This window comes from Oenanthe melanoleuca, chromosome 12 (genome assembly GCF_029582105.1).
Source record: "Oenanthe melanoleuca isolate GR-GAL-2019-014 chromosome 12, OMel1.0, whole genome shotgun sequence".
NCBI lineage: Eukaryota > Metazoa > Chordata > Aves > Passeriformes > Muscicapidae > Oenanthe > Oenanthe melanoleuca.
The window spans coordinates 5245382-5272755 of record NC_079346.1 but is presented as its reverse complement, the minus strand read 5'-3'; the positions used below and the strand labels follow the sequence as shown (position 1 = coordinate 5272755).

The following is a 27374-nucleotide window of genomic DNA, read 5'->3' as shown; positions in this document are numbered from 1 at the left end:
TTATAGGAAGAAAGAAATGGCAGCAATAAAAAATATTACAGTTGTGTTGTGAGGAGATATTTTAAAGCTATAGATTTTGTGCCAGGTAAACTGCAGAGCAAGGCTCTGATTTTTCCCCTCTCAGTTGTTTCATGGTGCAAGTAGCAAAATGAGACACACATGGATGTTAGCTTAGCTGGGGGACACAAGGCTGAGTAAGATACAAGGTCTGTGGTGAAACTGCACCTTTCCAGCCAGAGCAAACACTGCTTAATGTTTGCCCAGCCAGAGCTCCACATGGAAACTGGAATACACAGCAAACTGGTGAATGTGAACAGGGGCCAGAAGTCTGCAGTGATCACAGAATCATGGAATTCTGAATAGGGCTGGAAGGGACCTTAGAGCTCCATCCCATTCTAACCCCCGCCACCTTCTCCTATCCCAGGGTGTTCCAAGCCCCATCAAACCTGTCCTTGAACATTCCAGGGATGGGGAATCCACAGGTTCTCAGAGCAACCTGTGCCAGTGCCCTGTCACACTCACCATGAAGAATTTCCTCCCAACATCTAATCTAAATCTCCCCTCTTGCAGTCTAAAACTGTTCCCTCTTGTCCTACCAGCATCTACCCGTGTGAAAAATCACTCTCCCTTTTTTATTAATAGTGATGATGTGGTCCAGGGGCAGAAGAGCAGCAAACAAATCGGTATGGAGTAGAAAAGACCTGGGATTTAATATGGAAAAGGGGAGGGATGCAGGTGGAAACACAGGGGGAGTAAAGAAGAATAATTTGCATTTACGGGTGGTTTAATTAATGCCTGCGGGGTGAGTGGTGCTGCTGCCTCGGCTAGATATATAGATATATAGATATATAGATATATAGATATATAGATATATAGATATATAGATAGATAACTAGGTCTGGGTTTCAGGGTGCTGGAGAAGGGAGGTGAGTCCCTTGGCGAGGTTCGGAGGTGTCCCTGGGCCGGGCCGGTCCCGCCCGGAGCGGTTCCGCTCCCCCGGGACTCGGGTGGGTCCCGCCGTGTCCCACCGTGTCCCGCCGTGTCCCGGGGAGGGCGGAGCAGCGGGCTGCAGCCGCGGTTCCAGGTTTGTCCCGTTACACGTGGCATTCCTGCCCCGTGCGCTCCCGGCACAGCTGGCAGCAGCTGGAGCGCTACGGGGGGAGCCGGACACACGGGACTCACCTGAAACAAGGTGTGTGGGGACAGTGCTGAACTGCAGGGTGGGGGCAGAATCTCGGGATTGGGGTCCAGGGGGGCAGAATCTCAGGACTGGGGTCTGGAGGAGCAGAATCTCGGGGCTGGGGGTCCAGGGGAGCAAAATCTCAGGATTGGGGGTGCAGGGGAGCAGAATCTCAGGATTGGGGTCTGGAGGAGCAGAATCTCAGGATTGGGGGTCCAGGGGAGCAGAATATCAAGATTAGGGGTCTAGGGAAGCAGAATCTCAGGATTGGGGATTTGGGGAACAGCATCCCGGGACTGGGGAGTCCAGAGGAGCAGAATCTCAAGATTAGGGGTCCAGAGAAGCAGAATCTCAGGATTGGGGATCTGGAGGAGCAGCATCCCGGGCCTGGGTGGGTCCAGGGGAGCAGAATCTCAGGATTGGGAATCTGGAGGAGCAGCATCCCGGGCCTGGGGGATCCAGGGGAGCAGAATCTCGGAACTGGGGGGTTTGGGGAACAGCATCCCAAGACTGGGGTCTGGAGGAGCAGCATCCCGGGATCAGGGTCCGAAGGAGCAGCGCCCCGGGGCTGACCCACCATCCCGCTTGTGTTGCAGGGCTCCCCGCACCGCTGCCCCGGCCATGCCGGCCCCCGCGCAGGCAGGGCGAGCCCCCGGCCCGCCCGACGGCGGCTGGGGATGGGTGGTGGTTTTCGGAGCCTTCGTCTCCATCGGCTTTGCCTACGCCTTCCCCAAAGGCTTGGCCATCTTCTTCAAAGAAATCCAGGATTTCTTTGGCACGTCCTACAGCGAGATCGCGTGGATCTCCTCCATCATGCTGGCCACGACCTACGGGGCAGGTGAGTGACCCTGCGCCAGCGCTGGGGCACGGTGTGTGAGAGCAGGAATAAAAGGGGTAACAGCAGGAATAAAAGGGGTAACAGCAGGAATAAAAGGGGTAAAAGCAGGAATAAGCCAGAAATCGCCACTCTGGAAAACAGAGGGAGAGCAACCAGTGTCCACCTATACAGGCACCATCCACAGCTTTACTTTCTGCTCATGTTTCCAAACGTTTGTTTAGGCAGACAAGTCATATGTGGAGCCTGAGGGGCTCCTACCCAGAAATCAGAAGATTACCTATGAAAACTTTCTTTGGGCATCAGGGAAAAAGCCCTGAGAATAAGCTAGTGGAAATAACTAGATCTGGGTTTCAGCCAGAGCTGAGCATGGAGTAGAATAATAAATGAAGTAGCTGCTTGTTTATTGTGCTGATAATCTCAGCAATAAAATTGCCAGTTGCTCTTATCAGTTGTAAAGCAGTACATGTAGCTTTGATCTTTTTTATGATTTCAATATAACTTTCATGACTGAATGAAATACATGGGCTGCCCTTGATTAAATCTTCAGTTGGAGGTGGACAGGAAACACCCTGCAATTGCAGGAAGCTTCATTAATATTTATCCTGTCTATTAAAGAAATTCTGAAACGAATCTTTGTTTTTACAAAGGGTTTTTTTTTTTCCCCTTAATAACTGTAATGGTTTTTGAAGAGCACAGTTGCTCACATTTTAATGAAAATAAAGTTACTTTGTACAAGTTTGTAAGGTTTGAGTCAGAGCTATTGTAATCCACTGTTGTAACCCAGACTAGGTCCTACAGAGATGAGCTCTGCAAAGGCTGATTTCCTATACAAGAACCCACAAACAGCACTTGGAGGGCAGAACTCAAGCAGTGATGTAGAAAGAGAAATCCTCTGCTTGTGCCAGTGCTGTTGTCCCATTTTCTGTCCCATTACACTGCAATCAAAGTATTTACCTGTGGGCTGGGGGCTCCCTCAGTGCCCCTGTGAGCTGTTGGCAGCTCTGCTTTGTTTTCCAATAAAAAAATGTCACCTCTTCTGGTATACAAGAGATGCTTTGTGCTTAACCATGACCAAATGAGGAACACACTCTGTGCAGATTAACCCTGCACTGGCAGCACCTCAGGTTGCTCACAGGGATTTAGATGGGGAGCTTGAGCCTCTTGGGGCTCAGCTCATGGCCAACAAGCTGCTGCTGGAGCAGGTGAAATGCTGGTGAGGTTTTTATCACCTCTGCCTCCTCCCAGCTGCTCCTTTTCCAACCCACCTTCTCTATCTCTCCAAGTGTTCCAAGTCAGTGCCGTGTGCTCTGCACCTGGGATGTTGTAGAGGACTTTTATCCTGCTTAACTGAGCATCTCCTGCCTTTTTACAGGGGCTTTAACTTTACCCTCCCTGATGCTATTACATGGTGGTGTGGGGATGACACAACTGAACTGCAGGTGACTGCACAATGTACAATTGCAAAATGTTCAGTCCCTTACCTTGCAGCTGCTCAGAGTTCTGTCCAGTCACCAGTCCTCCCCTCCCCTGCTCTGGGGCGAGCCTGGTGCTTGCTGGATCCTCCCTGTGCCCCTGGCTGAGCTGCTGGGTGGCTCAGTGGCTGCAGGCAGGGCGTGGGGGAGCTGGTGGAGCACAGAGTCAATGAAACACGGGTGCCAGGAGTGTATTTAACAGCTCTGCTTTGATTGACTGGGCATTTAACACCAGAGCAGGTGTAGCTTATGAATTACTCCAGTGGTTTGGAAATTCCCATTAAAGGACAGCTCCTCTGAGCTGCCCAGGCTTTGCTCTGCAGCAGTGCCTGTTAGAACTGTGAGGACACAAGGCTTGATTTACTCTGCTGAAAAACTAGTTTAACACTGGATTTTTGCTAATCTTCTCAAAAAAAGAAATTCTAAGAACGCCAAGGTTTCAACAATGCTCCTGAGTAACTAACAGAGCTGCCAAACCAGATGATTATTGCCATAGCATCCCTTCCCTTCCTTTCCCAAATGAGGCAGAACAGTCACAGGCTGTGTGGAGGTGCAGGTGGGGACAATGGGGGACACTGAGCATCTCCCACGTGCAACATCAGGCACATGTCAGTGTGCATCTGCTGGGGTCAGGTGTGGAAGGAAATTCCCATGAGGACTGACCCATCCCAGCTCCCTCCATCCCCAGCAGCATCACAGCTGCCCAGTGCCCTGGCAGGGCTCACAGAGGATGATGTTTTCACAGCTTTGATGGCACAGTGCTTGGTTTCCCTGGTGTTCTCATTGGTCTAAGGGCTTGTTTTTGGAGACTGTGCTGCTTACACTGAAACAGAGCTTGTGTTTGCATTTCATAAATAATGCAAATGAAGCTTATTTTCTGAAAATGCATGAACTAACCCAAATCTCCTCTGGAGAAGCTGTGTTGATTTTGACAGCATGGATGCAGATTTACAGTGACCACCTGAGGCTTTGCTTGTAGCACCAAAGGAGTTCCAGTTTTTCAGAGTAAAACTGAAAATCAGCATCCAGGACTATTTCTGCCCTTCACTTTCTGCTGAATTCCCCCAGGAAGCTGTTTTATACCAGCCAAGGCTCTGGCAATATATATTACAGAAGTTAATGTGTCTTATCCCCCAGTTTCTTAATCTGAACTAGGTTGCAGAAAACAATTCTGTCACTATAATACAAGTAGTAAAACAGATTACTGTGCAGTAAAGTGGATAGCCTAGACTTTATGATGGGGTACTTGTAGCTCTTGCCAGAGCTCCTGTTCAGCAATTCCACATTTCCAATTGCAGAAGGCAGACTGGGAGGTTTGAGAGTGAGGAGCATGAGAGAACATTGCTTTTCTCTGACCAAAATCCCACAGGCTGAAGCCCTATCAATCTGATAAAGAAGGATTTGTTTTACAGTGTTTCTACTTTTCTTTTTTTTTCTTGTCCATTCCTTACCCCAAATGAGAAAGGTATCACAGAGCAGAGTCTTTGATGTATGGAAAAAAATGGAAAAGGGATCTGATCAATGATGTTAGAGGTCTTTTCCAACCTTAATAATTCTCTGATTCTATAAGGGACCAAGGGCCATGGCATCATCCTTCCCTACAGGTGTTTTCAGCTGCACCTCAGCACTCAGGTAACAGGGGTGAGGAGGGCACAGCAAATGTCCCAAAACGTGGATCCCCACAGGGTACCCATCATGCTGCCAGATGCCCTGGGCAGGGCTTCTTTTTGCAAACTGCCTTCTTGGGCACTGCTTGCTGTGCCAGCACAAGACTAAGATTCCCAAGGTTTTGCCTCCCTACAGGTGAGTTTTGTTTAGGAAACAATTTCCCTGCCAAGCTAAAAGCCTTTGGCATTTGCATCCTGATCTGGGCTGTGTTTTGTGCCAGGTTCACTGAACTGAGCTGCCTTTTTCCCACTTTTAAGGGTGACACATTTCAAGCTGGGTCACAGATGTGTCCCTGGGGATAGCCAGGGAAAGCAGGAGGCAGCAGAGCTCTCAGGAAAGGAAAGATAAGCAGCATTAATTTGCTGGTAAATTAGTTGCCCTATTCAGCATCAGGGGAAACAGCCAAACATTCTAAAAATAAGAAATAGTGATGCCACTAATTTAATAGCTGTAATGTTCTTGTAGCTCTTGTGATCTCCTGTAAGAGAGGTAAGGATTGTGGGAAGAAGCAATATCTTTTATTATGGACTGTTAGAGCTTGAACAACGAGCCAGCCTCTTGGCACATGTGCCAGAATAGAGAATAATTTAATACTAGGACAGGATCTGCATTTTCTTTTTTGAAATTTTTTAAATGGTGACTATGTGGCCAAATGCTTCCTTCATCTTTAAAATGGAGTAACAGGAATCATCCAAGGGGAGCCCAGAGAGCAGATCCTCCTGCAGAGTCATTTCAGCTGCTCAGCTGGCATAGCTGGAGCTTCTTTTTAGTAATTTAGAAGAATGTCACTCTTTTATGATTGCCATGCATGTTTGTCTACATCTTGTAGGTGTAAATATGTACTGCTTCTGTTGCCCTTTAGTACCTAAAAAGCTCAGGCTCATGGCACCAGCACCATGCATTGTTTTTATTCAGAATGTACTGCAGTGGAGTCTTGTCTCAGTCTTGCTATACCCTGCTGTAAAACTCCCCCCAGAATCTCCAGGGTGCTGCTCTAACACATCCAAATTTTCATTAAAATTGAGGAATCACTGTCTATTTTACAAAGGCAGCCTCAGAGAGCCACATTTTGCAAACATAAGAAAAATAAGAGTGTTCCTGGAGAAAAAGCCTCCACCTGAAACCAGTCAGTCCAACCAAAAATTAGTCTTGTTATTTATTGTTTTGTAATTTGGTGAAGATCAGATTACCTGAAGATTTAATTCTGGAAATGCTCCACAACTAAATCTTTTCTCTAAAAAAAACTTTCTCCCAGAGCTTGTAAGTGCTTAAGAGAGCATCTGCTAAAGCAGCAAGGAAGAGAAGCTAAGTCCACCATTGACCTTGAACATTTAATCCAAAATTTTATAGCTGTATTTTATTACACTGCTAGCATGATAGATTGCAGTGACAGGTTTAGAAAGCACCTTACAACATGCAGTGGTGTAAAGCTATATTAATAATGAGTTTGATTCTGCAGTTTTTAACTTAATCAAAGCTGCCAATGTTCTCTCCTGCTCTGCTCCAGACTCTATCAAAACCTTCTCTGCCTCCAGAAGATCCCACCCAGGGCTCTCCACCCATCTAAACTGCCTTCAAAGAGATGTGAAGCACCACAGCACTACAGGGAAACTGAGGCACGGGAGGGAGGTGTGTTTTTTACCCTGTCAGCTCTCTCTGCTGCTTACAGCACTGCTTTAACAAACTTTCATTCTCGAGTGGAGCTTTTACTAGCATTTCCCTATGCATGTGCTTTTCCACCTGGATGTTTTGTGGAGGCTGAAACAAAAGGAGGGAGATTATTCTGTTTGTTCCCAGTGCTGTGGCTATCCAGCATCCTGCTGTGCTGGCCCAAGCCCTGCCAGGTGCTCCCTGGAGCTGCTTGATGCTGGGCTTCACCTTTTCCCTTACGCTGCCCACCTCTTGGAGTCCCACTCAATCAGCCTCCCCAGGCTGTGGAAATGGAGCAGGGGCAATCCCCAGGGTAGCAGCACCTTTAGAATCCTGGATTTTGATAAGAAAGCTGGATGAGGAATGGTTTGATTTCTGTAATGAATGGTGCTGCAGATTCATATACTTCTCCTGACTCTCAGAGAGCACTCCAGCTCTGCAAGGTCACCACGTATGGGCTTATATTTTTTATTTTTTTAAATAGCTCTGTTCTGCTTAAGAACAATAATAGCACTATAGGTTCAGGTGAAATATTTCTGTGTTGGTGGACTTGGTCACAAAGCTTTATCATTTTGCCCTTCATTGGAGCTAACAAGGTCAGCAGTAATAGAGATGTGATAGACTTAATAAAAACCAAGATTAATAAGAACTAGGGAGAAGGAAGTGAGGAGTTTTGGCTGGGGGGTTGTTAATGGTGTTAAGCCAGGGAGTAAGTTATAATCCACTCCCCCCAGGTGGAATTCAAACATGTGAAAGCTTCTTCCTCCAGAGCACTGCAGCTCTCCTGCCCTGGATGGGCAATCCTCTGCTCCCTTGGCCAAGTCATGCAGGGCTTCCCAGGGTGGGCAGAGCCCTTTGGAGATCACAAGCAGGCAGGGGCCAAACTGCCCCTGGAGCAGCGTGTTAAGAGTGGAAACAGAGGGCTGGTGACCTCCAGCACACAGGGAACTCCTGCTCTGCAGCTGGGCTCCCAGTGATGGGAGGGATCAAAGGCTCTGGTCCTGCAAAGGGACAGCTAGAGAAATCACAGGAGAGCAGCTCCAACACTGTGGTGATGTGGCCTTGTGAAGGTGAGAGCTCTGATCTGCTGCCTGGTGAGATCCAAACCTGCAGCTGGGGAAACCACTGAGCGCTGTCCCTTTGCAGGAGAGGTTATTTCATTGCCTAAATACAAAGTGACACAAAGGACCTTGTCCCCAGCCCAAATTTGGGAGCTGCTGGCCTGTGGCTCCTCTGTGAGCTGCAGAAGCAGCATCTAAGCTGGGTAATGTGGGAATTGAAATGCCAGAGCACTGATCAGATAAGACTGCTGAATAAGGAAGAGAACACTTTGTCTTTCTGAAGGTTGGGCCTTGTCTGCTTTGTTTTTCTTCTTCTTATTTATTTATTTATTTATTTATTTATTTATTTATTTATTTAATTTTCAACATCAGGCTGCTGCTGTGGCAAATGGAAGTGTTTCTGATGGGAGGTCAGGGTCCCTGTGTTCCCAAGGGCATGCCTGTGGGTGCAGGGAGGGAGGATTGCTGCACTGGATCACTGCCCTCACTGCTTTCCCAGCTGAATACAGTGCCAGTCCTGCCCAGGACCAGCACAGGACTGGCCAGTTTGATGACTGAATAATGCATGTCCAGGCAATTTCTCCCATGCTTGGCTCGTGCATCATTTCACAGGGACTGTGCTGAAGCTGCAGCCACCACCCCCTTCAAGGAACAGACTGTTTTAGCTGTTGGAGCTGCTGTGGCATGTGCTGGATTTCAGCCTCCTGATTTGAAATCAATTATTTGTAATGTAAAGTAACACTAGTAGAAGGCATCAGGGTGATGTAGGTGTGGACAGGTCTTTGGAACTGCTCTGTCAGGTCTGGCAGAGCAGTATTTGAGGCTGTGGCTGTCACCTGGGGTGTGCTCAGTGCCACTTGTCCTGTGTGTGGCCATCCTGTCTCCAGCAGCACTGCCTGAGGAAGGGCAGTGGGCTCCTCAGCCCATGCAGGTGCAAACCAAACCATCTGAACCAAGCAGCTGAGACCAGTAATTATGAGGCTTCATTATTAGCAGGAATCACCAGTTACTCTCCAGTGGTCTGGGGCAAGGGCTCATTTACCAAGGGAGAGCTGCAGCTCTCCACCCCCTGGTGACACAAACACCTAAAAGCATGAGCTAGCCAAGTCTTTTCTGGCATGACAAAGAGTGAGAGGCTGCAGGCTTTAACCCTTCCATGCCTTCCCCCACGTTACAGCTGTGTTTGGTGCCTCCCTGCAGGCTGTGCACTGTTACCAGGGGCTGGTGGGTGATCCCCATCCCCAGGGGCTCTGGCAGCACATTAATAACGTGGGGCACTTGCTCTGACTGGGGGGGCAATGAGCAGGTTGCTCTGTTGCCATGGGCTGGTACCCTGGTGGATAAATTACAAAGCCAAAGGCAGTGCTGTTATTCCATGGAGGGACTGAGATTATTACTGAGGAAATTGCAGGCCTGCTCCTGCCCTTGTTTTACTACTGGTGTAATAATAGACTTTGTTCCATTAGTATAAACGATTTCCCCCGCTTTCCCTCCCTGCTGAGTGTGTTACACTCCTTCTTATGTCCCCAGTGACTCCCCACAGTCAATGGCAATCATGGCAGGCCGAGTTCCTATTTGTATTTTCACAATAGTTAGGAAAATATTTACTATCTGGGCAGGTGTTTTGGTGCTGACCAATGTCCCTGTGCAGGAACAGCCCTTTAGAGCCACAGTGAAAAGCAGGAACAGCTGAGCTGCATGTTGCAGCCCCAGCCATGGGGGCTCTGGTGGTCCCAAATCTTCCCTGTGATCTGTGCAGTTGAGTATTTTAAAGTGTTGCTGTTTTGTCACCTGTGTGCTGTGGTCATCAAATTGTCTGAGCAGCAGACCTACAACATTTGCACTGGCTCTGTGCCACTTTACACTGTCAGAAGGTCAGTGTTGTGAAACCTGGAAAAAACCCACATTGCTGGAAGCCTCTGGGTTACAGATTTTCAGGGCCTCAGCTCTTTGCTGCTTGTCTGAAAGCCCTACACAGAAATACTGCTGTAATTCAGCAGAAATTCATCCAGGGCAAGTTTCACCAGAAAGGAGGAATACTCTTACTATTAGTACCAGGTTAAGTTAAAAAAAAGAAAGACAAACCTTACAAATAAGGGATATATACACACACAGGGTCAGAGGTGTGGGAGAGAAGAATGTTTTAGTCCCTATTAGAAATACATCAGTGTTTCACACCAGCACTGGAAGTTTTGCAGCTCATAAAAAATTCATAAGGCTTGCTGAGGAAAACAGGAAGGCAATTCAGGTGTCTGTTTTTTGAGCACTGTCATACTTGCAAGAGTTTAAGCCAGTCTGGATTGATATTTCTTGTTATATGCCAGCTCTGCATTATGATCCTCTCTGGATCATAGTTCAGTGACTCAAAAAAAAAAGAATGACAAGGTGGCCTGGTTTGTGGAGAAGAGAGGAGAGTCCAGGGTATTTTGCTTTTTCTTTATGGTTTTACAGTCTCCTCTTCAGGGTCCTTTTCACTTCTGCAAACACAAAACTCAAGGTGAAAAGTAATTGGACAAGCTAACAAATGAGTTCAGGCTTACTGCAATCCCCACTGGCGAGTCTCTGTGTTTCTCCTGCCACCAGGAGCAGCATCTTTGACATGGCCTTTCATGTACCAACCAACAAAGAATGGAAATCTGCCACAGGTATGAGAAAAGAGAGGCTTTAAACAGGACAGGCACTAAACCAGCCTGATTTATCTGGGCTGAGGATAGTGCTCTACATTTCATCTGTCTTCCAGGGGCTCCATGATCCCAGCTGCATCTTTGGGGAATATTTGGTGCAAACTGTTGCTCTCCAGGCTGCAGAGTTTTACTGCAGGCAGAAGTGGAAGCCTCATGGTGTGCACCCTGCTCTGCAAGGGCTTGGGGTGTAAAGTGAAGCAGCTGTGAGCAGGCATTGCTTGCTCTTACCACGGGCTGATGGAGATGATGGAGATGATGGAGATGATGGAGAGGATGGAGATCATGTCCCTGTGAGCCAGGGCAGCTGCAGAACCACAGGCACAGCTCTGGGAGAAGCCAGCAGCAGGATGAGGCTCAGTGTCCCCTGTGTCCTCTGCTGTCCCCTGTACTGGGTGATAAAAGATGGCCATGGCTGGAAGTTCACTGGAAGGAGGAAATCACTGGGTCATGGAAGGGGCTGCCATGTGGCTGGGTGGGAATTCCATCCCTTCCTGCACCACCACCCTAATATCAGCATTTCTGCCATTGGAATGTGCTGGGGTGCAAGGGGTTAATTAAATGATGCCTCTAATTTCCCCATTAGTTGCAGTGCTGTGTTGGTGCTGGGGCTGTGGGGACAGCCCTGCCTGCTGTTCCCTGAGCAGCCTCAGTGCACTGGGGACATTCCCAGCAGCTGGGATGGCTTTAGCTGCTCACTCTGACTTTGCAGGGGCTTGCACAGCACTTGTGTGGCTGCTGCTGCAAGGTCAAGCCAGCTAAATGGCAGCTTCTGAGAGCTTTGCCAGCTGCTCCTCTTGCCCTGTTCTCACCTGATGCTGTAAATTAAGAAGCAAAAATCACCCTGACTCCTCAGCTTCTCCCACTGCAGGCTTGCAGGAGGGAACAATGACTTCATTTGGATGCCAGCACAGGACTGTGGCTCCTGCACGTTTGACCAGGCAGGTATTAGCAGCTAAAGGGGCCTTGGGACCCAAGCTGCACACACTGTTACCCTAAATGGTTCCTCTGTGGTAATATACAATATCTTTATGCTTTCCATGCCAGCTGAGTAACTGGTAAATGGCAGGTTCTGCTTTTCAATTCTACCCTGCTGCCAGGGCCTGTCACGCTTTTAATTTGTGCAATAGCTGCAAGCAGAGCAGTAATTGTGTTTTACATTTCCCACAACTGCAGTGCTGGCTTTGTGTTCCATCCTCTTCAGTCCTCTGCCCCAACTTGAGCTATTTAATGTTTTCTGAGGCTACCCCACAATGCTGCTGTTCACTTATCTAATGTTTGATGTTTAATCACATTGCCCCTCAAGAGATGCACTGCAGGAGGCAGAGCAGGAGGGTGCACTCAGATCTGGGTGTGATGCTGATGGCTGCAGACACCAGGCAGGCTGAGGGCTCTGTGTGTGCTCTGTCACCTGCCCAGGCTGGCAGGGTTGGGGGCTGAAGTGTGCACAGCTCCCAGATGTGACAGACTGTGTGTGCCACTTCCCACCCAGAGATGGGACACATTTGGAAAGGCTGCTCTGCTAAAGCCTGTGGATGTGTCTGTAGGTCCAAATACTTAAGTGGAAGTAATTTTGGGGATGTGATTTTGCATTTGCTTCAATGCATTTGAAAGGTCTGCTCAGGACTGTTAAAACCCTTCAGCCTTTGAGCAACAACTCAAGGAAGTTTGATTTCCCAACTGTCTGAGGCTCTGGGTTGGATTTTTTAGTGTCTCATGTAAGTTTAGCTTTTCCTGCTAGGTCTTGCTTTTCCTGCAGGTTGAGTGCTCATCATGGCTCTTGCTGTGGGTTCTCTGTGGCTGAGAAGGTTTAATCCAGATGTTCTGCTCCTATTTTCTCCTCTGACTGGTGCAGTCAGTGCCTGAGAGGTCTCTGATCCCCAGTTCTGTGTGGGTGAGGTGCTGTCCCTCACAGGCATGGGCTGTGATCCTCTAGGCTCTTTTCCAAAGCAGGCTTACAGGACTTGGACACTCTCAGGCTGTGAAGGAGAAAAGCTTCTGTGCTTCTGAATTTTGTCACAGCTCCCTGTGGGCTCAGCCCAGCCCAGGCAGGTGACACCCTTGAGAGCACAACTCTCCCACCCAGCATGGGTCTGATTTTCCTGCTGTAAAACTGATTGTTCTGGTTGCAGCAGATGAAGGCTGCTTGCTGAACGTCATGCAGACCTCCTGTAAAACATTGCTGAGAGATCACACACGACAGGAATGGGGAAAAGTTTCAGTCTCGTGGCTTAATAAGTGCTTGCTGTGAAGCTGGGATGTTGTTAAGGACACAGCACACGTGGAGTGTCCCCAGGGGCACAGAAAGGCTGCTCTCATTTGTAAAGCCAATAGTTGGGATGCAAACATTTATTTTCCTCTGTTTCAGCCTCTGCCCTGGGCTGTCCCCACAGCTGGGCAGAATGTATCCCACCCTCAGCCCCTTCCAGCTCATTATCTGCTGCCATGGTCCAAGCCCATCCTTCCTGATGGGTGAAGCCAATACATTAATCCTAATTTCCCTTCTCCTAGGCTGGATGCTCATGAGCAGGACCTGTGTGAGCAGTTCTGCTTTTCCTGTCATGGCAGGGGCTTCTCTCCATGGTCCATGTCCCAGGTCAGAGCAGGAGAGGAACCTTAGCAGGAATATTGTGGGCTGTGAATGCTTTGCTCCATGGTACAACATCCCAGAGGGTGAAAATCCTCTGCCAGGGGGGTGAAGGTAATTGAAACCACATTTTCTTAGCTGAGTAATTAGATTGATTCTGCAGAAATGCGGACATGTGGAAAATTGAGAAATGGAAGAGTTGCATGCCCTTAGGCTGCAGATGGATGTGTTGGTGCCTTTCTGAGGAGCACTGGCTCGATCTATTGAATCACAGGACGTGCTGAGACCAGCTCAGCACGATGCCAGTTCAGGCCCTGACCAGGGGAAACTCAGACAGAAAGAGGTCTGTCTCTCACTGTGCTGATCTGAAATATGTATCCCTTTCCCCAGAACTTCTCATTGAATTCTGTAGTGCTCTGTGCAAAAGGATGCACGTGTGTGAATCCAGCTACAGGATTAGCAGGAAAAACTCTCCATGTAATTATATACACAGAAATTTTAATTGAATGGTGCATTTGATAGAACTAGATCACAGATAACACAGTTACAGGGATGTTGTTGAGGCTGTGCTTGTGTGCACTTAATTTATGAATGTTTTGACCTCAGACATCAAGTGGAAAGTATTTCTATGGGCTTCATTCCCCACATTAAACCAGCCATATCTACTGTTTTCTATTTTTGCACATTATAACAGCTGAGAGCTTGTTTGGATGCTGTCAGCCATGCTGAGGGAGTGTTGAGGTTTCTGGGTTTCATTCCTGTGCTGTGGTTTGCAGGGTCTGGAGAGAGCTCTGGAGCTATTTCCTGCTGAGATTATTTAGCAAAGGTAAATATTCTACCATGGCTCTGTGGTGAGGTGGTCCCACAGCCAGACTCTTCAGAGATGCCTGTGAGTTTAAAATACCTGTTTGCAGTGTTGTGTGGGTGGGTGGGGTGGGAAGTGGCAGGAATGAAGGCAGACAGGCACACTGGGCTCTGAAACACCATTACTGCATGATGAGTAGCACCACAAATAGCCAGGCAAGTTCAGATATTAAATCTGCCTGTATTCCTCCTCCTCATTTCCAGTATCATTTTTGAAGCATTTTGATTCAGGATTTTTGAGTAATACAGAATATTTCCCTTACATCTCATGGCTTGGACTTCTGGACTGCTCTTTCCTGTGCAGTTTGCCTTCTCTAGTTCTGACTTCTCAGTCTGTTCTAACTTCAGAGCTGGCTTTTCTTTGGACAGGAGGTTGGTCTTGAGGTACCATCATAGTCCCTCCAATATATATCATACTGTGGTTCTGATTTTTACTGGTCTCAGATTTCAATGCTTTGTTTCAGTGTGCACAGTTTTTATCAAGCCATTTCCCTCTTTCATAATTTTGCACTGCCCTGAACCTGCTCTTTGCATAAATGCAAGTCCAAACTGGTTCTTTCGAGCTCTGGATAATCAATCATCCCAAATCTTCTACCTACATGGACTACTATTAAGATTTAATTAACAACTGTTCTGCTGAAGCTTCGGTCCTGGTCAGCAGTATTGGAATTGCATTAAATAAAGGCATTAAAAATGTAACAGCATTTGTGATATCAGCTTTGCAATATGAGCTTTGTGTGTATAGTTTAACATCATAAATCAAGAAAATCAAGAAGCTCCTGTGCTGGGATCCTGTGTTCACATGGTTTGTTGTTGCTGTTTGCTTTTTCTGGTGACACTTGGAAGTCCTGGGGGCAGGAGCTGTCCCTCACTGCACACCTGTGGCATTGGACATGCTGCCATCTCCGTGTGGATCATCTCTGCTTTTCCATTTTCCTCCTGAACTCACCCCAGGAGCTGTCAGCAGCACTCAGGGCCGTTGGTGTTGCAGAGCTTTACCTGCTTTGTGTCAGGCATGTCCTTCTGTCACAAGATGTGACCTCAAGGCCCCTTTTCCCTGTCTCCCCAGGTCCCATCAGCAGCATTTTGGTGAACCGCTATGGCAGCCGCCCCGTGGTCATGTTTGGGGGCCTCCTGTGTGGTGTGGGGATGATCTCAGCTGCCTTCTGCACCAGCATCCTGCAGCTCTACATCTGCGTGGGCTTCATCACAGGTGAGAACACAGCAGCTCCTTCCCCTGCTCGTCTGGGGCTCCTTTCTGGTGGCCTGGGGCTTCCACACCTGGCAATGTGGGCACCAACACACACACAGGGGGAGCCTGGGGAGGTGAAAAGCTTGTGGGATAAAAATCTGGCGGGACAAAGACCCTTCTTATCAATGCTCCAGATGGACTTCAGCAAAGAGCACATTCCCTGCTCAGTGCTGTTCCTGGCTGGGATCCAGGTGTGGGATCCAGGCAGGGCTGGGATCCAGGTGTGGGATCCAGGTGTGGGATCCAGGCAGGCGTGGGATCCAGGTGTGGGATCCAGGTGTGGGATCCAGGCAGGGCTGGGATCCAGGTGTGGGATCCAGGCGGGGCTGGGATCCAGGTGTGGATCCAGGTGTGAGATCCAGGTGTGGATCCAGGCAGGGCTGTGCTCTCTGCAGCTGAGTGCTCTGGGCCAGCCTGCTGGGGATGGTGGCCATCAGTGGCCTCTGAAGCAAGCCCAGGGTGGCTGTGCTCTGCCCTGGGCAAGGCAAACCTTTCTGGGTACCAGTGTGACTATAAAGAAAGCACCCTTGCTCCTATGTTACTGTGTGTTATCTTCCCTCTGTGAGACACCTGAGATGAGGTTTCAGGGGTTTGCTTCAGTTTATTTCTCCTTTGCCAGCCTGTGAGGTGAGGAGGTCCTTTATCTGAAAATAAGAACTGCTGGGCTTGACTGAAAATAGACAATCTCCCTATAGTGAAAAAAATCTCTTATATTTCCTTCTTGAAGTTCCAATTTGAATAGCCTGTATTGAAATATGAAATTCAATATTTGAAACTCAAGCAGATTAAGGCATAGGCTCAGTCCAGCATCTTTAAAGGCTGCAGGTGCCAGGTTATTGCTTTTAAAGGTAGATGGATTAGAGCTCTCCACCTGTGTGAGTATGGATGCTTAATTGTAAGTATTTTTGTTTTATTATTTTGGATAAGGTACAGCCAAAGTTTATTCCAGTGCAGCTAGGACATCTGCTTGAAAACATGACACGATGAGTTCAAAATTGGCTTTTGAGGTTGCCAGGTGTATGGTTTAATGAATGTTCCCAATCTCTGTAGATGCATTAAGTGTTGCTGCTTTCTGAATGTGAAAATGTGAGCTTAACATTTAAAATCAATAAAACCAGCCACTGGCAAAGTAAATTGGGACAGAAAGTTTGCTACCCTCTTCTGCTATATCAATATTCTTTTATTGAATCTCTACAGTAGTGAATAAATCCCTGTGTAGGATTCCTTCTTTTAAACCTTACTCTTCCTAAGGACTGTCATTGAAATTATTGGATGTTTGTAATTATTGGATGAATAAATCTTGCAGATTCCTTGAAAGAGACTCCAGGAACAAAGTGATGGGAAATAAAAACAACCAATGTCTCCCAATATTTCTTAATGCATGAACTTGCATCATTTCCTGCTAAACAAATGTCCTCTAGGAAGGCAAAGGGGGAAGTGAGAGGATGAGGGGGGATGACTTTCAGCTGACAGTGGGCAGTTTAGATTAGATGCTAGGAAGGAATTTACTGTGAGGGTGGTGAAGCCCTGGCACGGTTGCAGAGAGAGAAGCTGTGGCTGCCCCATCCCTGGCAGTGTCCAAGGCCAGGTTGGATGGGGCTGGGACAACCTGGGACAGTGGAAGGTGTCCCTGCCCATGGCAAGGGAGTTGGAATGGGATGGGTTTAAAGGTCTCTTCCAACCTAAACCATTCTGTGATTCTAAGTTGTGATTCTAGTTGCTAAGTAATGCTGGATTAACATATGGAAACCATAAATCCTCTGCTAAAAATCTTCCATGTATTTTAGTGAGCAGAAGGACTCAGACAAGAGACAGGGCTGTGGGAAGGCATCAGCTTCTTTGTTCTAAAGCACCTGGCTAAAAAGATGACAGGAGGGGATTCTGTGCATAACCCCAATGGACCTAGGATGGATGAAGACCTTGTTCTTGCTTGGTCCCTGAACGTGTCTGCAAGTCTGGTCCCTCGTGGGCAGTGCTCAGTGCACACAGAGCACACAGAGCCAGCCCTGGGGTACAGGGCTCAAACACCCACATCTCGTGCTCTGCAGTGCTGTGCTGTTTCCTCTGAGCAGAGCTCCTTTGTTGTGTGCATCTCCTCTGCTTGCTGAGCAGGGCAGCTGTGTGGGTGAGGTGCTGGCTGATCAGCCATCCTCTCCAGGCACGGGGTGTGTGCTGGGGAAGGAATATTAATTTGACAGAGAAGGGAAGATGCTTGCAAGCCTGCTAACATGCTTGATGCCTCTAATTAAGCCTGAAGTATCTTTGTTGGTCAGGCCTAACACGAAGCATTCAAGGGCAATTACAAGGCACTGCTGCACGAGGAGAGAGGCTTCTGTAAAGGGGATTTGCAGGAACTGTAAAGCAACCTGTAAACATCACACTCTTTCTAGCCTCCTTCCTAACAGCCTGGAGAGAAAACAGACTGATGTAAAAGCCTCCTGTAAATCACAGGGATGGAGGTAAAAACAAGGTCTTGGTTTGAGGAGGTCTCTGCTACAGTCCTGTGCCTTTGGCATATTAATAGAAATCCCTCAGAGGAGCAGAGCAGGAAGTATCTGTTTGCAGAGCAGGGATTAGACACAGCAATCTCGGTTCTGACTCCATTATTCCTGTTCCATCTGCATGCAGGGCAGGAGCCAGGCTCTTCTGGTGGGGGCAGCTCTGTCCTTGGTGGCACTCTGGGCACTTTGCATGCCCTGGAAACCCCACAGCCTCTTTCCATTTGTTCCCCTACAGCTCTTAGAAAAAGAAATGGGGTTTGCAAGCTGTCCACCTGGACAGATGCCAGCCTGGATGCATTAAATAGGTGTTTCAGCATGCAACCTCTTCTGAAGTCTGAGGTGGAAGCAGCAAATTTCAAAGCTATTTGCAAGGTAGTAGTGACTGGTCAGAGTTTAGTTCAATCTGCACCAATTAGAATGCCATGAAATAAAATGGGATCTTGAGTGAGGCATGTGGACTAATGAGAGGAGAGTCTTTGCCATGGCTGTAAATGTTGAGCACTGAAATACCTGGTCAGATTGTTCCTTGCTAATAAAGAAAGAACAAGATCAATAACTACACAGCTGAGTCCTGTAGCACCACTCATTTCCTTCTAATATGAGTGAGATGTATTTAATACAGGAAAGGACACTCCCTCTGGCACAGGTTTGCTTCTGTTCTTACAACACCACTGACAGACCTCTCTGTCATATCCCTGGGGAGAAAATGTGGTTATTGAGTAACAATTCCAGCTATGGAAAAGCTGCTGTAGTTTCTGAAAACTGCAATAAAATGGATGTAAATATTTCCTGCTAAAGTCAGCCAAAAGCTTAAAGTAAATTGAAATTCCAGTTATTCAATTTGAAACTCTCCAAATTTAATTAATGGGAAGAGCATGAGGTAATATTAAATTAGATTTGTCCGACTGGCAAATTAATGTTCACATGATAAAAAAAATTGAAATGATTATTGTTTAAGTGGGTAGCTGGCACTGAGTCTGATTTTCCTCCTTTGGAAGACATGTGGTGTGTCCCTACCAAAAATGACTCTGTGGAAATGATGGTTCAATTTCTGCCCTTACTGACCTGCCTGGGAAATGGGGAGCACCTGCTGTGCTGCATCTTCACAGGTGGAAAAAGATACATTTCTATATTTCAGCACTGTCCAAGGGTGTTCTCTAAGCAGGGCCATGGTTTTCCTCTGTGGTTCCCAGGTCACCCTGAATTTGGCCTATATGCATTACAAGCAGGCTGCACTTCCCAAAGATGTGCTCTGCCTAATATACAGACTATCTAAAAAAGTTCATGCTGAGAATGTTTTTTATCCAGAATTATTTTCAATTTGCCATTTCAATTTATTTTTAATGTTGTAAACTTCAAAGTAATTAAAAAAAAGAACTTTAGACTTGGCAAAAATAATAATTTTGTAAACCCATTTAAACTGAAGCTATCCAGCATTGGCTGGATTCTGCTGCATCAGTTGGATTCTACTCTATCAGTGACTAATGATAGTGTTCCCTAATTAATTTTGAGGACCTTGACCTTTGTAAATTCTCTTCTGTAAAGCAATATGCCTAATTATGTACTGCACAGTTAAACAAACTAATTATATCGACTAATGAACAAGAAAAAAATCTGCATGACCCTATTTTCAGGATTCATGTTCTCTGATATAATCACTTCAAGTATTACATTTCTGCTTTGTTCTAATGTGAATCACTCTTTCCTGGATGATAGAGTGGAAAATATGTGGCATGATTTTTAAATGCCATTTTGATGGAGTTTGGAAAAATGAACTTTTTATGAAAATACTGCATATCAAAGAAATGCTTGAAAATATTATTGATGTTTAGTTATTGATTATTGATGTTGGGCACCAGGAAGAACTGTTGGACATCAGGGAGGGTTTTTTCACTGAAAAGGTGATTAAGCATTGGAATAGGCTGCCCAGGGAGGTGGTGGATTCACCATCCTTGGAATTATTAAAGAAGCTGAATGTGGCACTCAGTGCTCTGGTTAAGTTCATAATTTGTCAAAGGTTGGGCTCCATGGTCTTGGGAGTCTTTTCCAGCCTGACTGGTTGTGTGATCCTATGGTTCTATATGGCAGTGCTCTCAAACAGAACCACAGAAAACTGAGACCATCACAGCATTTGGTATCTCTGCCTGCAGATTCCACCTGTGCAGGAGAAGCTGGCCAACTGAATTAGCAATGCATTTATATATCTAAATGCAATAAAAATAAATTCTAATTACAAGAAACACTCTAGGGTTCTGTGTAATCAGCACCCTCAGTAACTGTTTTGCTGTGTGCTTGCAGACCTGTTAATCTTTTGCATCAGACCCGAGTTGCTCACAGCACCACACCAGTCATGGCTGAGGAGGGTGATGTTATTTTCTGTGCAGGTCTGGCTGCCTGGCAGCAGAGTTGGGTGCCCATGGAAGGGGAAGCCAGCCCTTGATAAATGCACTTTGGTGTTGGCACTGTCCAAGCCAAAACAACTTTCCTCAAACTGGGAGTTGACATTTTTAAAAAATAGATCCATTCTCCCCCAGCAAAGCTGCTGCATCTAGACAGAACCCACCAGCATGCCAGGAGGGAATAGTTTTGGTTCACTCTGAAGCAAAGTCTTGGTGCTGGGTTTGCCACCCAAGAGATCTGCAGTGCAGAAGGGAGGGAGGTTCTCTCACTGAAAGGGTGTTTCTGGGGTCTGGTTACCCAAAAGTGGCAGCCAGATCTCAGAGACACCCTGAGCAGTGTTTGCATCCAGATTATTGTATTTAAGGGCCATCAGTGAACCAATGGACTGTGAATTGCTTTAAACAATGAGCTGAGGAGAAATGGGTCTCAAATCTCCCTTTGTTTATCTGAACTGTTTTCCAGGATTTGGCCTTGCTCTCAACCTTCAGCCATCAGTGATAATCATAGGCAAATACTTCTTGAAGAGAAGACCCATTGCCAATGGCCTTGCTATGGCAGGGAGCCCCGTGATGCTTTGCACCCTGGCACCTCTCAACCAATTCCTTTTTGACAATTTTGGCTGGAGAGGCAGCTTTTTAATCCTTGGGGCAATTCTATTAAACTGCTGTGTGGCAGGAGCTCTCTTCAGACCCATCGGGGCAGGCACAGCACTGGTCAAAACCCAGGTGAATGAGGAAGGGAAGGATGCTCTGAAAGGAAAGATCACTGAAGATGGCTCCACAGGGAAAAAAATAGAGGAGGAAGAAGGAAAGGACTGCTTTGAAAAAGTCAACCAGTACCTTGATTTTTCCCTCTTTAAACACAGAGGGTTCTTGATTTACCTGATCGGAAACGTGCTCATGTTCCTGGGGTTCTTCGCCCCCATCGTTTTCCTGGCTCCCTATGCAAAGCACACTGGCATTGATGAATACTCAGCTGCTTTCCTGCTTTCCATCCTTGCCATTGTGGACATGGTTGCTCGCCCTGCCACGGGCATCGTGGCCAACAGCCGCTGGGTGAGGCCCAGGATCCAGTACTTCTTCAGCTTCGCCATCGCCTTCAACGGGGCCTGCCACCTGCTGTGCCCGCTGGCCTCCAGCTACACGGGGCTCCTGGTGTACTCCAGCTTCTTTGGCTTGGCCTTTGGCATGGTGTGTGCCATGCTCTTCGAGACGCTGATGGACCTGGTGGGAGCGGCGCGCTTCACCAGCGCCGTCGGCCTGGTCACCATCGCCGAGTGCTGCACCATACTGCTGGGGCCGCCCATTGGAGGTGAGTGCCTTCCTCCTCTGCTGGCACTGGGGTCAAGCACAGCTGGGAAATTATTCTAAATGTGCTTTCTCTGCCTCACAGTCACCGTTTTTCCGCTGGTAACTGGTCAGGAAGGGATGTTCTCGATGTCGCCTCCAGCATTTCCCCTTTCCTCCTTTCTGTGTCTTGGAGAGTCACCTTTTAATCCTGGATCCCTTCAAACACTTGAACTAAACTTGCAGAGTGGGCCTTCCTACAACACCAAGAACCTTTAGACAGCTCCTCCTGGAGATTCCTCCTATTACAAAAGGCTGGAGTCCACCGCAATTTAAATAAAACACAACAGTTCTATGCAAGCCTCTTGTTGACTCAACCTTGCTGTTTGTCTCTAAGGCTCTGAGTCCACTTAGGAATTTCACTCATCTTAGTGCAGCTGAAAGATTTAAGGCTGTTCTAGAAATAATTTTAAAAAAGATTTATTTTGGATGGCATGGTTTGAAATATCAAAAGTCCATGTAGACAATACCGAGTCTCCAGGAGGACTTTCAGTCATCTAAAGATAAGTGAGGGCAGTGTTCTCCTGTGATTTAACAGCCTTGATATTCCCTCTATAGCATGTGCTCCTTTTGCAGTTTGAATCCTTTTCCTGAATTCAAAACTGAGATCTGGCCAATGCTTCATATGACACATCCTGCAGAGCTGTTTAATCCTGCATATTACTGGGTAGCTCATACAGTGTGACAGAAGCAGCTGTATCCTCTTGCTGTCTTAGAGATTCATTATTTAATTAATGACAAACAAAAGAAAATACCATTTTTAAATGACCGTTTTCTGAATTATGTAATTTTCTGTGTGGGAGATTAAGTTAATGACTAGAGACTGCTAATGAGGCTAAAACAGTTCTGTGTAATAATCAGTAATATTAGTTTTGTATGGTTTTCCCCACCATTTTAATAAGCAGCAAATTTATTGGTTCTTTGGCATTTTAATAACCTACTGCAGGGTTCTGCTTTAATGAACTAAGTAAATTGTTCCCAATGTGTTTTATGGCTTTATCTTATTCTCAAAGGAAAAGAGGCAAGACTATCCTACTGTTGAATTTTCCAATACTCTACTCATTAAAACTCTCATTGAAACCTATTTAGGAGACCTCTAGGTCATCCTGATGAGCAGAAAGGAAAAATTGTTGCAATTAGCATTTGGTTGATGTTTCACCAGTAGCATGAAAAACACAGTGCATTGAAAATGGTGTACCAAGTCAGCTAGGGATGATTCAGGAAAAACCACTGACCAAAAACAGTCAAAAATTATTTTTTTTGTCATCAGGAAAGCTATTTGGTGACCATAAACCCCCTTGTTAGTGCAGTGCAGTGGGATAATTAATCATCAGCTTTTCAACATTAAGGGTCAATTGGGAAGTAATTAAAGGTCCCTCTGTTTGAGGAGGAGAACATATTCCAAAACGTCAGAGAGCTAATGGATGATGGGAAGTCTCAGGGAAGATTGTCTGTACTGTGAAGGCCAGGTTAGGAGTGGGTCTTACTTTAATTAAGATTTGGGATGTTAAGACTGGTCTGTGTTGCCCAGTAAATGGGAATTAATGCTCAGGATCATAATCCCAATAAGATTTGCATCACATTTTGACATAATGGAGAATGGTGACATTTCAATTAAGCTGTCTCCCTTCAATTACTCTGTAACTCTGTAGCAGAGGCATTAACCTTTGAGAGGAACCTGTCACATTTGTCTTGGCATTGAAATTACCTGACATTGACAGCATCATCTTTGCTTTCCCTGGAACTAATGTTTTCCAGTTTCACGCTGTGCCCCTTCCTCTTTAGATCAAGAGTGTAACTGCAGAAAGGGCAGCTGTGACCAAGAGCTGAGTCCCCTCTAATGCTGCTGGCTGACCCGTGGTGGAATAAATCACAGAGTCTTTGCCAAGAGTCTGAGATGAGACCCAGTGGGCAGGTGCCTTCTCATGAAAGTCTTCCCTGCTGCTGCTTTTGTCTGCCAAGCCAAATGGAAATCCTTGTAGCTGATCATTGGAGTCAGTGGAAAGGCTGCCTGCAGGCTCTGGGATCAGAGGAATAGTTTAGCATGGAAAAAATAGGTGTGCTGGAAAAGTCCAGACTTTGCGGAGTGGATTCTGTCCCCTTCTATTGAACTGTGCAAATTGTGAGAGCATTACCTATCCCAACATCAACTGCCCACAGGCTGTATAGTGTAACACATGCCCAGTTGTTTGCAGGCTCTGGGTGTTTCTGGAAGAGATCAGAAATTCATAGAATGTTTTATCCTAAAGCCACAAGAGTGTTCCTTCATATACAGGATCTGAAAACACAATACTCTTGCCTTCATCTCTAAATTTCCTTTTTTTTTTTTTTTTTTTTTTTTTAATATCTATTTTACAGGAATTCTTATTGATACCTTTGGGGACTATAAATATATGTTCATTAAATGTGGAGCTGTGATGGTCCTGGCAGGAACCTTTCTGTTCATCATGAATTATTATAATTATCGTATGCTTGCCAAGGAGGAGAAGGAAAGAAAGATGAAAGAAGATCATCTTAAATCTGTAAGAACAGAAAATGAAGGCAAAAAAAACTGGAACAAAGACTCCACTCAGGATGGGCCTGAGCTGGAACCTTTGAGAGAGAAGGGAGAAGGAATAAAGAAGGAAATGAATGGCACAAATAAAGTTTAAACTTGTTCATGTGGGCTGAATGGGAAATGACTTCTGAGCTGCTCAAGTGAGCATCAGCTGTGAAATCACACTAGGTTTTAAAATTTTACTCTCTTCTCTGCCATGTGCATTCTCTTCTTTGTTGTAGGAGAAGACTAGAACAGAAACAAGCCCTGATTCTTATAAACTGCTGGGACACTGCAGTATCCACTTGCATACCAAACATCCTGCAAGACTTTCCATTAGATATTTCCATTTCCCAGGGAAAAGGGAAAGGTGATGTTTTGCAGGGGCCAGGACAAGGCTGACATGAGACAGGAGTCCTTCTTCAGGTGCTTTGTCTGTGCAGGGCAGAATTTTAGTCTTAAGCTTAACCCTTGACCTACATTTGAACAGTACAAATTTAACTTTTCCCCAGGAAGTTACAAAGTCCTTATTATCCAATTTCTGAGTGCCTTACCATTTCTAGTGAGCTTTTTCTTTGCAACACCCTGGTGAGACAGTAAGTGTTGCCACAATTAATTAATTGCACAAATGAAGAACTGAAGCACAGAGGAGCTTTGGGCATCATTGCATCAGTGAATAAAGCTTAGGTGTGCCAGAGCTGAAATGGAAACCACTGACTTAGTTGCCTCCAAGCCCTGCTGAGCACAGGTATCCCCTTGCTAGAAATTAGGGAATACAAAGGACAGTGGTGCATCAAGCCACAGTGCACTCTGCTCCCTGTGTGCCTCACACAGGATTAGTGATTTTGAACCCTGTCTCACAGATGGGACCTTGAGCCATATTTTTTTAACCTGCTTCAGTTGCATCCCTCCTGGAGGGAATCCAAGCCCAGCTGCCTCCCCTGGTTTGGGCTGGAGCAGGCAGCTCCCTGGTGCCTGCTGGCCTCATTCCATCCTCTCACATTCAGTAAAGTTTGCCCAGGCTGGTGATGCAGAGCTGGAGCTGAGACCACTTAGGAGGCTCTCACCCTGTGGTGATAATTTTGATCTGGGAATTTTATATATTATATATATTTTATACCAAGCAGCTGTTGCCCTAGAGCCATTGATGCTGAGCATAGCATCATGCAGTTGAACCATCAGATTTCTGTGGATTTTCATGGATTTGATTAGATAAAAAACAAGGATTGTTCAGGCAGATTACCCAAATCCAAAGCTAAAACTAGTCCAAAAGTTAGTTCTCCTTTTTCTTTGTTTCAATGGTATGTGATCAATCATATTTTTTCATGTTTTTGTCTTTGAAGAACTGTGTTTTCTTGTCACTTGTGTACACAATATGAAGAAAGGCTTGTAAAAATACTTTCACAAATACACTGTAATCTTAAAATTAGGTCGTTCTTATCTTCTTGTACAAAATCTTTTCTGTGAATTCTTTTGCTTCTTTGAAGAATAGTGGTCTTTGATTTCAGTAGGACTTAAATTTTAGCCTTATGCCATGATTTGTATTTTCTCTGAAAAAAACCACAACAGATATGAATTAATTAGGCCTCCAGTGCTGGTTCTTAATACCTTTTATTTCTGTCAAATATATTTGTGATATTTCATTTAAAAAGGCATTAGTAAAAGATTGTGAGTATTTTCCAATATGCCTTCTGTCATATACTGTCATATACTTAATAAAACTATTTTTAAAAACTACATTATTTTGCATTTTCCTGTGTGTGTAATGCAGTTTCTTGATTCAGTAAGGAGTTTATCCTCAGAGGGTTTCTAGTCCTGGCACCATGCACATGGTCACATTGCTCTTGGTCACAGCCTCATGTCCTTGTTGATTCAGATTCCTTTGACATCCTTGGTGGTCTGGGCCAGCCTGAAAGCAGTGCAGAATGACCTGGCAAGGACCTGACAAGATGATTTTCTTACCTTTCCACCAGGTTGTATCAATTAATCGTCAGAGCAATGACCCAGATGCCCAGCTGTCCTTACAGCAGGAGCTGATACTCAGGCTCCTTGTCTCTCAGAAACCCCAAGCAAGATTTTCAGGTCATAAAACTTTGTTAAAACAGGTAAGACTTTTAATAAAAAGGTGTTCTGTTCAGCTATCTATGAAAATCCTCTGGAAAAGACGCCTTTAAACTGCCCCTGAGGGCAAAAAATGTTTCACTGGATAAGTAGATCTTTAAGGCTTCAGAATTCTTCTAACATGAAGCAGCTACTTCATTTAACCCACTCACCCTCCTGTCATAGAAACTTACACTGCCTTTAAGATTGTGGCACTATTTCTGTCAGGTAGGAAGCCAGACTATTTTGGGACAATTTTGGTGATTCTGGCTGGTTTCCAGTGGTGGGTGTCCTGACTCTTCCCTGTTACCTCTCCTGCTGCCACCTACTCAAACCTCTGATCATGACATCCCACTCATCACTGCAGCAGAGCAATGCCAAACAACTCTGTGCTTATAAGCCCTAGAAATGCTTCCTTGACTCAAATCCTGTGAATTCAACACCTTGCAGACTGAAGCTGTAATCCTTTCTTAGAAAGCTCTCAAACTTCCTTAAGAACATTTTCAGTTATTAAAAATGACTGGTGCAATATGAAATAACCATTGCACAAAAGCTCTCGTGACACAGTAGAAGCTGCCTGTGCATCTAATTTAGTGATTTGAGTGGCAAATTGAACACAATATTCATATTTACTTAGGTTTGGAAAGCACCTGTGTAAGCAAGTCAAGAGGTGTGAGTTGTGCCATAAATATGTGTGCTAGGCTCATGGGGGATATTTGGGATGTCAGATGTGCAGGGATGAATGCAAACACTTTCTTTGGAGTGCAGTCATGAGACTTTTTTTTTTTCATATTTCATTAGTTTGTGACCTTATTAGAAGCAATTGCCATTGTTTCCAGGGCTGCTCAAGCTCCATCAAGAGCCTGATTTGGATGCTGAGCCTTCATTCCCAGCAACCACAAAAGAAGCCAACAGAGTGGTGTTTGATGGGGAGGTGTGACAAGTACCACAGGTTGGATTTAGATTTATCCCATGCACTTGTTTTTTGTTTGCAGTTCCCCTCACTTTCATCCTTCCTATATTTAGCTTTCCCAATTCAAAGGCATGGAGGTAGAATTCAAATATTTCACTACTTTGCTGTGGCAAAATTTGTACAAGTTCCTCCCTTTTTAAAAGACTGTTAGAGCAGTGACTCTGCCATGTGATGGAGTGTCATGCTGCTGGAAGGGGACATTTCCTGCCATCACACCCTAGGCCAGGTGCTGCTTTGCCCCACACATAAACATCATTTAAACACA

General features: G+C 45.9%; 1 protein-coding gene across 2 annotated transcripts; it reads left to right on the top strand.

Moving 5' to 3' along the window:
• The first annotated feature begins 1032 nt into the window (after positions 1–1032).
• On the top strand, positions 1033–25773 carry LOC130258169 (monocarboxylate transporter 2-like). Of its 2 annotated transcripts, XM_056501303.1 has the most exons (5): positions 1033–1192; positions 1777–2018; positions 15071–15214; positions 20617–21465; positions 23859–25773. In XM_056501303.1, the coding sequence occupies exons 2-5, from the start codon at positions 1802–1804 to the stop codon at positions 24149–24151; spliced, it is 1503 nt and encodes a 500-aa protein (XP_056357278.1). In that variant the 5' UTR covers positions 1033–1192; positions 1777–1801; the 3' UTR covers positions 24152–25773. The 2 variants fall into 2 exon arrangements, with proteins under 2 accessions (XP_056357278.1, XP_056357279.1); XM_056501304.1 differs by lacking the exons at positions 1033–1192; positions 1777–2018 and adding an exon at positions 10454–10514.
• Positions 25774–27374: the final 1601 nt, after the last annotated feature.